Raw genomic sequence first — 12,334 nt, 5'->3', positions numbered from 1 at the left:
TTTTAGGTAATCAATGTGGTCGAGATAACTAAATCGGAAGCCAATGGAAACAGGAAACAATCAGCGCAGATGGTAAAATTCAACTAGAAAATTTCGAGGATGGATTGAAATGGGAAGAGACTAGCGCTCGGCTTCCGCGATTATGGAGAGTCTGTCTGAATCGGTTTCTGATGAGATTGTCCCTGGAGTCGTGTTCAACAACTAGGTCTCCTGCGTCCATGGCGAAAACAAAGAGCTAGGCTTCGCTGTGTCCGAGGCTGTCCGAGAATTTTACGCGGGAAACATAGTAACTAAACGCAGCTTTGTTAGTTTAACAAGAAAACTTTCAAACCATATATTGTTGAATCTGTAACTTTTATCATATTCTAAAAAGTAATTAATATATAGGGGTTTTTGCCAAAACTAACCCACAACTTGATTTTAATCCCAAACCTATACCCAAACTTGAATCAAATGCAAAACTAACCTAAAAACCTAGTGAAATTACAGCTCAGCCCCTTGTGACCAAACAAAAAAAACAGAAGCCATTTTTACGAATATAGCCCCAGTAAATCGTCTGAGTCGTCTGAGATGTAGGAGGTCGTCTGGACGACTGAAGTGTAAGTCGTCTGGTACCAGTTTATTTTAAAAATAATTTATAAATCTTGTAAAAAAATATTTTGATGCGTGAAAAATAAAAATCAAGTAATTATAAACAGTTTTAAGTGATATAAATTAAGATATGATAAAATTGATTTGTTTTGAAGATAGATGAGTGGAAGTAGTAAATCATGAAATACTTTGGTTTAGGAGTTTGGCAAACATATGTTGTAGTATTGTATGTATTGTTAGGGTTAGATTTTGGAAAACTAAAATGTTTTTTTCAAAAATTAGTTTTCACCTATATGTGTTTATTTCTGTGTATAGTAAACACTTTTCAAGTTTGATTTGGTTTTATGAAGTGTTTAATTAGATAATTAAGTTTAGGGGTTATGTTTAGGGTGTGGACGACTTATATTTCAGTCGTCTGTTGAATAATTTACTCGGACGACGTATATTTCAGTCGTCCACATCGTACCGAACCTTTAATTTTACCAATGTACGTTTTAACCTAACCGGATCATTTTACTCGGACGACTTACATTTCAGTCGTCTGGTGAAGAAATTAAAACAGACGACTTACATGTAAGTCGTCCAAATATTCCCGCCTAAAATTTTTTTAAAAAATTATTTTCCCGCTTAAATAATTTAAACCAGACGACTTACTTGTAAGTCGTCTGGAAAGTCTTCTATTTTAGTTTCCCGCTAAAAATATTTAGTTTCCCGCTAAAAATATTAAACTCTTCTGGACGACTTACATGTAAGTCGTCTGTTTTAATTTCTTCACCAGACGACTGAAATTTAAGTCGTCCAGGAAGTCGTCTGAGTCAAAAATATTTAACCTAATTGGATTTTTTGTCTCCCTATATAAAGAAAAATTTACACATTCTCTCTCCTCCTCTCAAATGGCTGCAACAAAAATGTAATGTTCATCATTCTAAAACTCTCCAACCTCTCTCTAATCTCTTTGACTTGAAAACACCAAACTTTATATGAATTTTTCAGTTTTGTCTCATATATTTCTTACTAATTTATCTCTTTTGCAAGTTTTTAATCAAATGGTACTCATCTTCCACTAATTTAAAGGTAGATCTATTAATTTTAGATATGTATTTTTGTGTGTTCTATAAATGTAGATTTATCTAATCTTTCACTCATTTTCTCTATTTTTAAGTCATTTGAACGTTTTTGGATATGCAGGTTTTTCAGATCTGGATTTGATATGCAGGTTTTTCAGATCTGGAAGACTTCTGGGACGACTTACCTGTTAGTCGTCTCGAAGTCGTCTGGACTTCTTGGAAGTCTTCTGACAAAGTCGTCTGGACTTCCAGGAAGTCGTCTGGATTTTTCTGAGCGTTTTTGTAAGTTCTTATGTCTGATTTTTCTTCATTTGGTAACTTCTTGTTGTATAAAGTTCTTACTTTTTTCCCAAACTAAAACTCTCCAAACCCACTCTAATCTCTTTGACTTGAAAACACCAAACTTTATATGAATTTTTCAGTTTTGTCTCGTGTCTTTCTTACTAATCTATCTTTTTTACAGGTTTTTAATTAGATGATACTCATCTTCCACTAATTTAAAGGTAGATATATTATTTTTAGATATGTATTTTTGTGTGTTCTGTAAAGGTAGATTTATCTAATCTTCCACTCATTTTTTCTGTTTTTAAGCCATTTGAACGTTTTTGAATATGCAGGTTTTTCAGATCTGGAAGACTTCTGGGACGACTTACCTGTTAGTCGTCTGGAAGTCGTCTGGACTTCCTAAAAGTCGTCTGGACTTCCTGTAAAGTCGTCTGGAAGTCGTCTGAACTTCCTAAAAGTCTTCTGACAAAGTCGTCTAAACTTCCTGGAAGTCGTCTGGACTTCTTAAAAGTCGTCTAGACTTCTTAAAAGTCGTCTGGTCTTGTCTACTCAAGTGGAATCCAAGCTTGTCTTTGTAGAGGAATGATCTATAATAGTTTTGTTTGTGGTCTGTTTTGTGAATTGCATGTCTACTCTTTTAGTTGTGAATTTTTTGTAAAATCAGTAATAATGTTTTCCAAGATGTATTAAATGTGCTAACAATGTGTTTACACATTTACAAATCAATGAAATAATAGACTTCAGTAGCCTTTTTCTTATCTTTGGATCTCTCATATGCAATAATAAACTCCAATGGCCTTTTTCTCATCTTAATAAACAAGAATGTTGGTAGCTTCATATTGATACAATATTTTAAGAAGCATTTAACCCTTCTTCCAACTCATAACAATAGTCATCATTATTATCTATAACAATAATACTTAAGAGATGGAAACAAACAATAGTAACTAGTCAAAGCATATCATATTTTTTTATAAGTTTGTGTTGAAAAACTTAGTCAAATTTAGTAAACCTAAGGGAGAGAACATATTTTGTAAATATGAGTTTTACATATCTTGAAGTTACTTATCACTCTTAAAAATACAAGCTATTCAAAAACTAACGTAGAAGACTTAAAAACTAGCAGAGAAGACGCGGACGACTTCAATCTAAATTGTCTAGACGACTAAACTATACGTCGTCTGGTCAACGCAGAGGTTATTTTTGCAATTGACTTTGAAATCTGTTATTTCGGACGACTGAAAGTTAAGTCGTCTACTATTGTTTGGTTAAAAAAAAACTCCAAAAAAGCTTGACGACTTACATTTCAGTCGTCAGAGGTTAATTTTGCATTTGACTGGATTATTTCAGAAGTTTGACTTTTTGGACGACTTACATTTCAGTCATCTAGTGAAAATTAAAATAATAATATTTTTTAAAAAGTAGACGACTTACAGTTAAGTCGTCATAGGTTAGTTTTGCAATTGAAAAAAAAATACTTCAACATTTAATTATATACAGACGACTTATAATTCAGTCATCCACGAGACGACTGAAATGTAAGTCGTCCAGGATTTACCAGGTTTGACCAGAATCTCGGAAAAAAATCCTGGACGACTTACAATTAAGTCGTCTGGTGGACGACTGAATTATAAGTCGTCTGTGTATAATTAAATCTTGAAATTTTTTTTTCAATTGCAAAACTAACCTATGACTACTTAATTGTAAGTCGTTTACTTTTAAAAAAATATTATTATTTTAATTTTCGCCAGACAACTAAAATGTAAGTCGTCTGGGGAAGTCAAACTTCTGAAATTATCCAGTCAAATGCAAAACTAACCTATGACGACTGAAATGTAAGTCGTCTAGGTTCTTTGGAAATTTTTTTGAAACCAAACAATAGTAGACGACTTAACTTTGAGTCGTCTCAGGTTACAGATTTCAAAGTCAATTGCAAAAATAACCTCTGCGTTGACCAGACGACTTCCAGGTAAGTCGTCTACAGCCAGACGACTTACAGGTAAGTCGTCTACAGCCAGACGACTTCCTGGGAAGTCGTCTGACGAACAGATCTGGAAAAAAACTCGATGTCATACCTTAAATTGGTGAGATAAGTTCCTTAGCATACATAAGGCTTCTCCAAACACACATAATCACAAACGAAAGTCACCCACCCAGAATCGTTAGCTTCTATGACTCTATGAACCATAAAAAAATTTAGAATCAAAATCTTGGGTTTTTTTAGCTCATTGTGGAGAGAAAGTGAGAGATATGTTGTGTTTAGTTCACAAGAATGGAAAAAGAAGAAGGGTAAATCGATTTTGGGAGCATTAAGAGCTTCAAATTGGTTGTTCATGGTGGTTGTGGTATTGATATCAATGGCAATTTTGTAATTACTTGAAGATGATGAGGGTGAGAGAGTAAAGATGTCATTTTCGAAAAGAAAAAAAATTGATTGCATTTTCGTAAATTATATGAACTTGTGGGGTGAATAGGGCAAAACTAATTTTCAAAAAAAAGGGAGGTTAGTTTTGTGTTTGACTTTAAGTTGTAGGTCAAATTTGCAAAAAACCCTAATATATATATAAAAATTTAACGATTAATCCATGTACAATTTACCTATGTCGACATATAGTTTATAAATAATAAACACACCTAATATTTATTTTTGAAAATAAATAAATACACCTAATATTACAACAAAATACACTGACCTTTGACCCTTTAACCATTTTTCATAACAATAGAACATTTCTAACTCATCTCTATATTTTTCTTGTAAAATATATATTTATATGATCAGCTCACTTCCTTTTTTTAAAGAAAATAGTATATTTCTGTATTTACAGTAATAAATAGCATTTTCTATTTGAAAAATATACATTGAAGAAGTCTCTTGTTCTATTTTATAATTCTTGTATCTTTTTAGAAAAAAAAAGTATAGAGGTAGAGTGAAGATGTTCTTAGCATTCTGTAAGCCCTCTCCATTTGTTGTTTATTTTACCATTATTATTAGTATGTTACATACATGTAGTACGAACAAAAGATTTATAATCAAAAGACAAAAGTAAATAGTAAATAGTCACGTTTTCTTACTTGATCAACGTGTAGGGATGGACAATACTTTACGCGCTAAAAATAACAAACAAATTTTCTGGAAAAAAAGAGAAACTAAGCAGGCAAATATTGACCAAAGGTGGTGGTGATAATATCCAATATGAATTTATTCAACAACTACCAAACACGTATACGCGTCTTCGCATATCTTGCGTTAATGACCCCTTGAAAACCTCTCTTTCTCCTTATAAATAACTCTCTCCTTTGAGACTTTCTGAACCATAACAAACACAAAAATCGAAAAGGGTCTTAAATACTTATCTTTTAAGACAACGTTTATCAAGTTATCGACCAAGAAAAAAGAAAAAAAAGGGGGTGACCTGAGTTTTTCAACACAACACAAAGATGGCCGGAGTTTTCAAAACGGTGACATGTATGTTTTTGGTTTTAGCTGCGGTTGTTTTCGCAGAGGACTACGATGTTGGTGATGATACCGAATGGGCGAGACCTAACGATCCCAAGTACTATGCTACATGGGCTGCCAGTAAAACGTTCCGTGTAGGCGACGAGCTTGGTGAGTTTACTAGCTATGTCTTTGTTTTCAATTTTTTGTTGAATATATTTTTCCAATTTTCACCTACTGACACTGATAGTCTATATCTACTAACATTATTTGCAAAATGATTTCATACATTTTTTTATGTGTCCTTTATATAATCAGTTTCACTAAAAGATGTAATACAACATGCTAAAAAATGATGACATGGTTTATAACTAAATGTGATAAATATAATTATATTTAATGTTAATTTATTTTTTTGTAAACTTTTTAGAATATGGTAATAATTCATATATTATCAATTAAGTAAATTTTTAAATATAACATTAGATAATATAATAATAAAAATATTAACAATATTTTACAAATTTTGAAATATTATTTTTTTCTTTCTTATAATTATGCAATTTTTATTACTAAAAAAGTTTTTCAAACCTTTCTATATTTTTTTTAATATAATTTTTTAATCGTAATATCATTAATAATTTTTATATATCTAAAATTATAGAAATATTGTTTAGTTTTACTTTTTGATAATATTATACAATTTTAATATTTTTAATTTTTTTTAATACAAGTTGATTTAATATATTTCAATCAAAGAAATAGATAAAATTAGTTACGCCTATCTAATGGATAATACTTCTTTTATTTATTTTTATTTCCACTTAAAATTTCCTTAATGATAATAGAACTATTATATTTTGGAAGTTCATCATCAACAGTGTTCTAAAAATTAGTACGTAGATGAATTGGATATAAAAGAATCGATTTTTTTATTTTTAAAGTCGATCTACATAGTGCCTAAACTGCCTATGTATTTGTTTTCTGTAAAACATTTAATTGCCGCCTAGTATTTTATTGAACATCCTCTTATAAGTATACACTACTAACTTAATTTAGTTCATCAACGTAAACCATATTTTTTCAGTAAGTTATAGGATATTTTCAACTAGGACAGGACATATCAATCAACATTGCGCTGACTATGTGCGTCATTTTTAATTGCTATATTAATAACAAGTTTTTGTATATTATTATTACAGAATTTGATTTCACCGCTGGGAGACATGATGTGGCTGTTGTAACAAAAGATGCATATGAGAACTGCGTGAAAGAGAAACCCCTCAGCGTCATGATGACTCCTCCGGTCAAAATTATACTAAACACCACCGGACCACAATACTACATATGCACCTTCGGTGACCATTGCCGCTTTGGTCAAAAACTTGCCATCAACGTAGTTGGTGCTGGTGGTGCTACCACCCCTGCTGCTGGAGGAACCACTCCCACCACCCCAGGAGCCGGGACGACTACTACTACAACACCTACGGCTGGAAGTGCCGCTTCTACATTAGGTGGTAGTGCCTCTTTTTTGGTCGCCTTCGTTTCTGCTGTTGTTGCTCTCTTTTGAGTTAGATTCGATCGATCGGAATACTGAGGAAAGTACGTAGTTTAACATTCATGCATTTTCTTTATGGGAATAAAAATCGTCATTGTAGAGACATATGATAACTAGGTTATAATTTTAAGATTGATTTTCCACATCATCGATATATATATTTCATCATATTTCATGGAATGGTGTGTACATGTCATCTTCTTGATCCAGTTTGTTTAAGTGTTTTCTTGTATTATGTAAACAACTTTGCCTTCTAAATATATCAATCACTCACGGATCTGAAACATTAACCGGTTCTGAACCCATGTTTATAAATTTTATTGAACATATATACACGATCTACGTTTTTTTTTTTTTTTGTAAACTATCTACGTTTTTTCAATACCAATATGACTCTCTCTCGTGAATCTCTCATAAACCATTAGTCATGGATATTTACGGGAAGACAATTTCCTAGTAATGTATATGCTTTAATGTTATCTAATATAAAAATTTATCTAATAAATTGATTACCAAAAAAAAAGTTATTTAATAAACGCTTAAACTTTGATTAAACGATTTGGTTACCGCGAAATCGCGAATATCATATAAACGGTCTATAGCAAACAAGTAGTACTACCTACTACAGAAGACCAGAAACTTGCACAAGACCTTGACACGTATCCGATTGACGTGAATCAGAAAACCATAAACTTTTTTTCGACAAGCAATGACATTTTTCCCTTAATAATTAAGCATGATAACTTCCAATGGTTATAGCAAAGTCTTTGGTAATTTCAGTGCTTCTTTACTCTTGTTGTTTCTTTCTTATCAATCTTGATTTAACTTCAAATCAATTTGTTTCACTCACTTCTTTGTCAACATGATATCTTCATATTTCGATAATTTAATATGTTTGATTAATATAGTGTAGCTACAATATTCGATAAGACCTATATATGGACATAGAGTTCTTGTAATAGCAAGTCTTGGAATGACCAAAGTAAGAACCTGTGAAAGAAGTAGTTATAATTTCAACTGAGCTCTTGACTTTAAATCTACAAGACTACAAATTGCAACAATTATCTCGCTTCTGTTTAATTTTGTTTGCTACCTAAAAATGGATATTTTCTGCAAAGTGATTTATATGAAAATTGGTCTTTGAAAAAAAATGTTCCTTTTATTTTTTGCAATTTCAAATTAATCTCCATCTTCAGTGCATCGGAAAAATACATATAAGGAAGAGACCAGAGGTTAGAAACAACAGTTTAACCTATCAAGAGAGAGACAGATATGATCAAATCAGATGAAAGCAATAAACATCAATCACAGCCACAGGCAAAGAATGTTAAGCAAATTAACTAATTATGTTTCTACTTGATTTTTGCGTTACTTCAAAGTTTTATTTCTTGCTAGTGTAAATAGGAGGGATAATAGAGTTGGCTATGTGACTAAGTGTGATAAGAGAACCACAAAAACAAGCCTTCCATTACTGTGCCATCACGAAAGTAGCTTTGTTTTCCATCCCAAACTGTCAAAGTCTCACTTCACATATAGATTAATGAAATACGTTCTCTCTATCTCTCTCATCAATGTTCCTTTGAGACCAATGCTCCTCCTTTTCTTCTCCATATAAACCACATATCCTCGCTTCCATGTCTTAACAATTTCTCATAGCAAGCCCTAAAACAGAGAAAAGAGAACTAGAGAGAGAGAAAGATGGGAAGAGGGAAGATAGAGATAAAGAGGATAGAGAACGTAAACAACAGAGTTTTGACGTTCTCAAAGAGGAGGAATGGGTTGGTTAAGAAGGCGAAAGAGATCACAGTTCTGTGTGATGCAAAAGTTGCTCTCATAGTCTTCGCAAGTAATGGTAAGATGACTGATTATTGTTGTCCTTCCATGGATCTTGGTGCTATGTTGGACCAATACCAGAAGTTATCTGGCAATAAACTATGGGATGCTAAGCATGAGGTACTAACTCTCTTTTTATATAATCTAAAGTTTCTTAGTCTCAAAAAATATTATAGCCAGAATCATGGGTTTTCAATTTCTTTGCCGAAAACATGTCAGAAAACCCATGAATTTTCAACCCTAGATACAGATCTACTTTAGTGTTTTTGTCTCAAGAACAAATATTCTGTGCTTTTTTTAACAACAGATATTCTGTGCTAAATATCATGAAACGGGGTTATTTAATTTTATTTTCCCAAAACATGCCAAAATGGAAAACCTCTCGAACCCTAAATGCAGATCTACAAATTAAGTTTTCTTTGTGTGTCTAGCCTTCCAGCCTCTTTATTGATTCTCTTGTACTCAACAAAACCCAACAATTGTTTTAAAAAAAAAACAAGACATGGAGCCACGAAACATGGAAGTTATTCTCTTCTTTCCATTGTTTTTCTTTTATTCATGCTTAATTTGTAGGATCTTGAATATATTGTAAAGAATATATCTAAATGTTTTCACCAACTGTGTTTTGAAACAACCAAGACAAAATCTTAGAGAGAGCTAGTTAGATCTATGAGTGATTCCATTTCAAGGTGTGAGGTTGGCGAGAGGAAATTTGGGATGTGATATAAATACTAATGTCTGAACAGTTTACTGATTTTACATGGGTGATTGAAAACTGGGAAATACTACTCTTTAATTACTCTTTAAAACGACTGATTTTACTCCAAATATTATTAATTAGTTCTGACAATCATAAGCTTAGTTCCAACAAACTGAATGCTATCTTTATAAAATAAGCAGCATACAGAGGGTTGTATACCATTTAAGTTTTTTTTTTTTTTTTACGAACGGCTACCATTTAAGTTATTGTTATGTGTATACTTTTTACATATATGATATCACTCACTATATTTATGTTGTGCATAAAACATGAATGGCTTCTCATGAATAACCAGATTTCTTCAATAATTTTGTGAGACATATATTTATGTTTAGTGTTTTGTCATTATTTGGTGTCCAGAACCTCAGCAATGAGATTGATAAGATCAAAAAGGAGAATGATAGCTTACAACTGGAGCTCAGGTCAATCTCCACCCTACATATTTTCATATATTTAAAAAAATAATATTTTTATATATTTACATAAGTATTTATAAAACAGCTAAATAAAAAAATCTTTGAAATATCAGCATGAATGATAAAATGCATAAAAACTGTGATCAGTACAGGCATTTGAAAGGGGAAGATATACAGTCTCTCAACTTAAAAAACCTGATGGCCGTAGAGCATGCCGTTGAACATGGCCTCGACAAAGTCCGAGACCACCAGGCACGTATACATTCATACACATGCACATTAATCTATATATAAATATATAAATCAAAGTCCACAATTAACTCTTAACTTGGTCTGCTTGGCACAGATGGAGTACCTTATGACAAAAAAGAGAAATGTGAGCATATATAACCGATTTTGTACTTTACTATCGAGCTTTCTGGTTAACATATATATATTGATGTTTATATCAAAAAAAATTGTGGCAGGAGAAAATGATGGTAGAGGAGAATCGGCAACTCAGTTTCCAGCTGGTATATATAAGTGATGGTCATTTATTCATTAAGCCCTTGGTTTGGTTTGAAACTGTATATTGGTATGTTAATGTGTGCTTGAGATATATGGATATGGTTTGGAAATTGCAGCAACAGCAAGAGATGGAAATAGCTAGCAACGCAAGAGGAATGATGATGAGAGATCATGATGCGCAATTTGGATATAGAGTTCAGCCGATTCAGCCAAATCTTCAGGAAAAGATTATGTCTTTGGTCATCGATTGATCATATTTGAGATTAGCAAATCTCATGACCAATCTACTATCTATCTCTGGTCCTTTAAATTGTCTTTATAATTGTGTGTCCCTTCAGTCTCGAGCCACATATATACTCTCTATCCTACTTTTTTACTTAAGCTTATATGTGTGTTGCTTGCTTATGAACTCTATGTGTTTGGTTGTGTTGTATGCTTCAACGTTTAAAACTAGTTGCTTTTGTGTTAAAACTAATGATTCTTTTAACATGATTACCAAAAAAAAAAAACAAATGATTCCTTGTTGAGTTACAATCCGGTTTTATTCTTAAGGAGACTTTTTGTTTCTTAACGACTTTTTTGTTTGTTGAAAATATATAATTAGCTTCTGTGTTAGAATGTTCTCGGATCACATGTAGGGATTAATATAATGTGTTGATGGACCATTATTTAGTTAGTGGGAATTTAAGCTGTATAATGTGATTAGGTTTTAGGCTAAGTTATAATCCTCTTATTCTTTGGGGAACTTTGGATGCTTCATATTCTCCATATTCTACTAGCTAGAACCCTTAACACTCTTTGCCAGTGATTGATGTTTACTGCTTTCATTTGTTTTAATCATTTCTGTTTCTCTCTCTTGATAGGTTAAAGATATTTATGTAAACTTTTTATGCATATAGTAGTTTCTGGCAGTCTCTTATCCGCCAACTCATGCATGAGGCCATGAGGGTGTGTGAACCCATTGGGTCCAATTGGGACAATTATCTAGCTTCTTTTCTCATAGAAAAACACAAGTTGATTTGTTTTCCCAATCACTGTCTGAGCAAATCATTCGTTGCAAGCGAATCATGCATCGCCAAATACTTCATTTTCTGTATTTTATATATGTGTATACATCAGTTGCAAACAAATAAATACAGAAAGAAACATCAAATTATTACTTTTCGTGTAGTGCTCTCTCTCATATTATCTGAACAGAATGCCATTTTCTAATTTCTATAATATCATGGAACTGTGGGGGCCCACACGACCGCACAACATCGGTATTGTTGAAGCAAGTTGAACTGCGAAGATAATTGAGCCACTTGTGTTGATGTCTTTCTATAAACTCATATCGATTTATACTAATCTCATTTTTTACAATGTTAAATGCTGAAAAATCCATTAAAATATCCATCGGCAAACTCGTTACAAGTAAAACCTCTTATCTTTTTTCTTCTTTTCTTGCTTCTTTTTTTGTTAACAAACATCTATTTTTTTTTTTTGTCAACAACAAACATCTATCTATTTTTAGACTTTTAGTTAAAGAAAATTAGATTTATCTCGTGATAATATATTGATAACACGTACGACGGTCGTGCAAAAATATCTTAAAGCCCCTAAAAAATCTTTGAATCTCTCAAGTTTCGTCAACATGCGGACCAATGGGAACTTCTTTTAACCCGATGTTACAGCATATATCCCACGTGGCAACCTAATCCTTGATTCTAACTTGTCAACGGACAGATCTAACTTTTAATCTTAGTTATTTGTTGTCAGACGATCTCTAAGACCATCTCCAATGTATTTTGTTATTTTCACCTCTAAAATAGGAGAACTCTATAATAGAAGTGAGATATACTCCAATGTATTTCCCTAAAATAGCAATCTCTAAAATAT

At 32.3% G+C, this 12,334-nt stretch overlaps 2 protein-coding genes across 2 annotated transcripts; both read left to right on the top strand.

The window, feature by feature from the left end:
• The first annotated feature begins 5,251 nt into the window (after window positions 1-5,251).
• On the top strand, window positions 5,252-7,226 carry LOC106371768 (umecyanin-like). Its single transcript, XM_013811871.3, has 2 exons — window positions 5,252-5,553; window positions 6,585-7,226. Exons 1-2 carry the CDS (start codon window positions 5,385-5,387, stop codon window positions 6,950-6,952), a joined length of 537 nt encoding a protein of 178 aa, XP_013667325.2. The 5' UTR covers window positions 5,252-5,384; the 3' UTR covers window positions 6,953-7,226.
• Window positions 7,227-8,495: 1,269 nt separating this feature from the next.
• On the top strand, window positions 8,496-10,931 carry LOC106371766 (floral homeotic protein PISTILLATA). The gene is made up of 6 exons (XM_013811867.3): window positions 8,496-8,893; window positions 9,894-9,955; window positions 10,102-10,201; window positions 10,296-10,325; window positions 10,417-10,461; window positions 10,573-10,931. The coding sequence occupies exons 1-6, from the start codon at window positions 8,639-8,641 to the stop codon at window positions 10,705-10,707; spliced, it is 627 nt and encodes a 208-aa protein (XP_013667321.2). The 5' UTR covers window positions 8,496-8,638; the 3' UTR covers window positions 10,708-10,931.
• Window positions 10,932-12,334: the final 1,403 nt, after the last annotated feature.

This window comes from Brassica napus, chromosome A10 (genome assembly GCF_020379485.1).
Source record: "Brassica napus cultivar Da-Ae chromosome A10, Da-Ae, whole genome shotgun sequence".
Taxonomy (NCBI): domain Eukaryota; kingdom Viridiplantae; phylum Streptophyta; class Magnoliopsida; order Brassicales; family Brassicaceae; genus Brassica; species Brassica napus.
Note: the sequence above shows the minus strand (reverse complement) of the source record. Positions and strands in the feature narration are given on the sequence as shown.

Coding starts and splice junctions, on each gene's coding strand:
- LOC106371766 (XM_013811867.3), top strand. CDS start 8,639: ATGGGAAGAGGGAAGATAGAGATAAAGAGGATAGAGAACGTAAACAAC. Junction 8,894..9,893: donor TATGGGATGCTAAGCATGAG/GTACTAACTCTC, acceptor TTTGGTGTCCAG/AACCTCAGCAATGAGATTGA. Junction 10,326..10,416: donor TTATGACAAAAAAGAGAAAT/GTGAGCATATAT, acceptor AAATTGTGGCAG/GAGAAAATGATGGTAGAGGA.
- LOC106371768 (XM_013811871.3), top strand. CDS start 5,385: ATGGCCGGAGTTTTCAAAACGGTGACATGTATGTTTTTGGTTTTAGCT. Junction 5,554..6,584: donor CCGTGTAGGCGACGAGCTTG/GTGAGTTTACTA, acceptor TTATTATTACAG/AATTTGATTTCACCGCTGGG.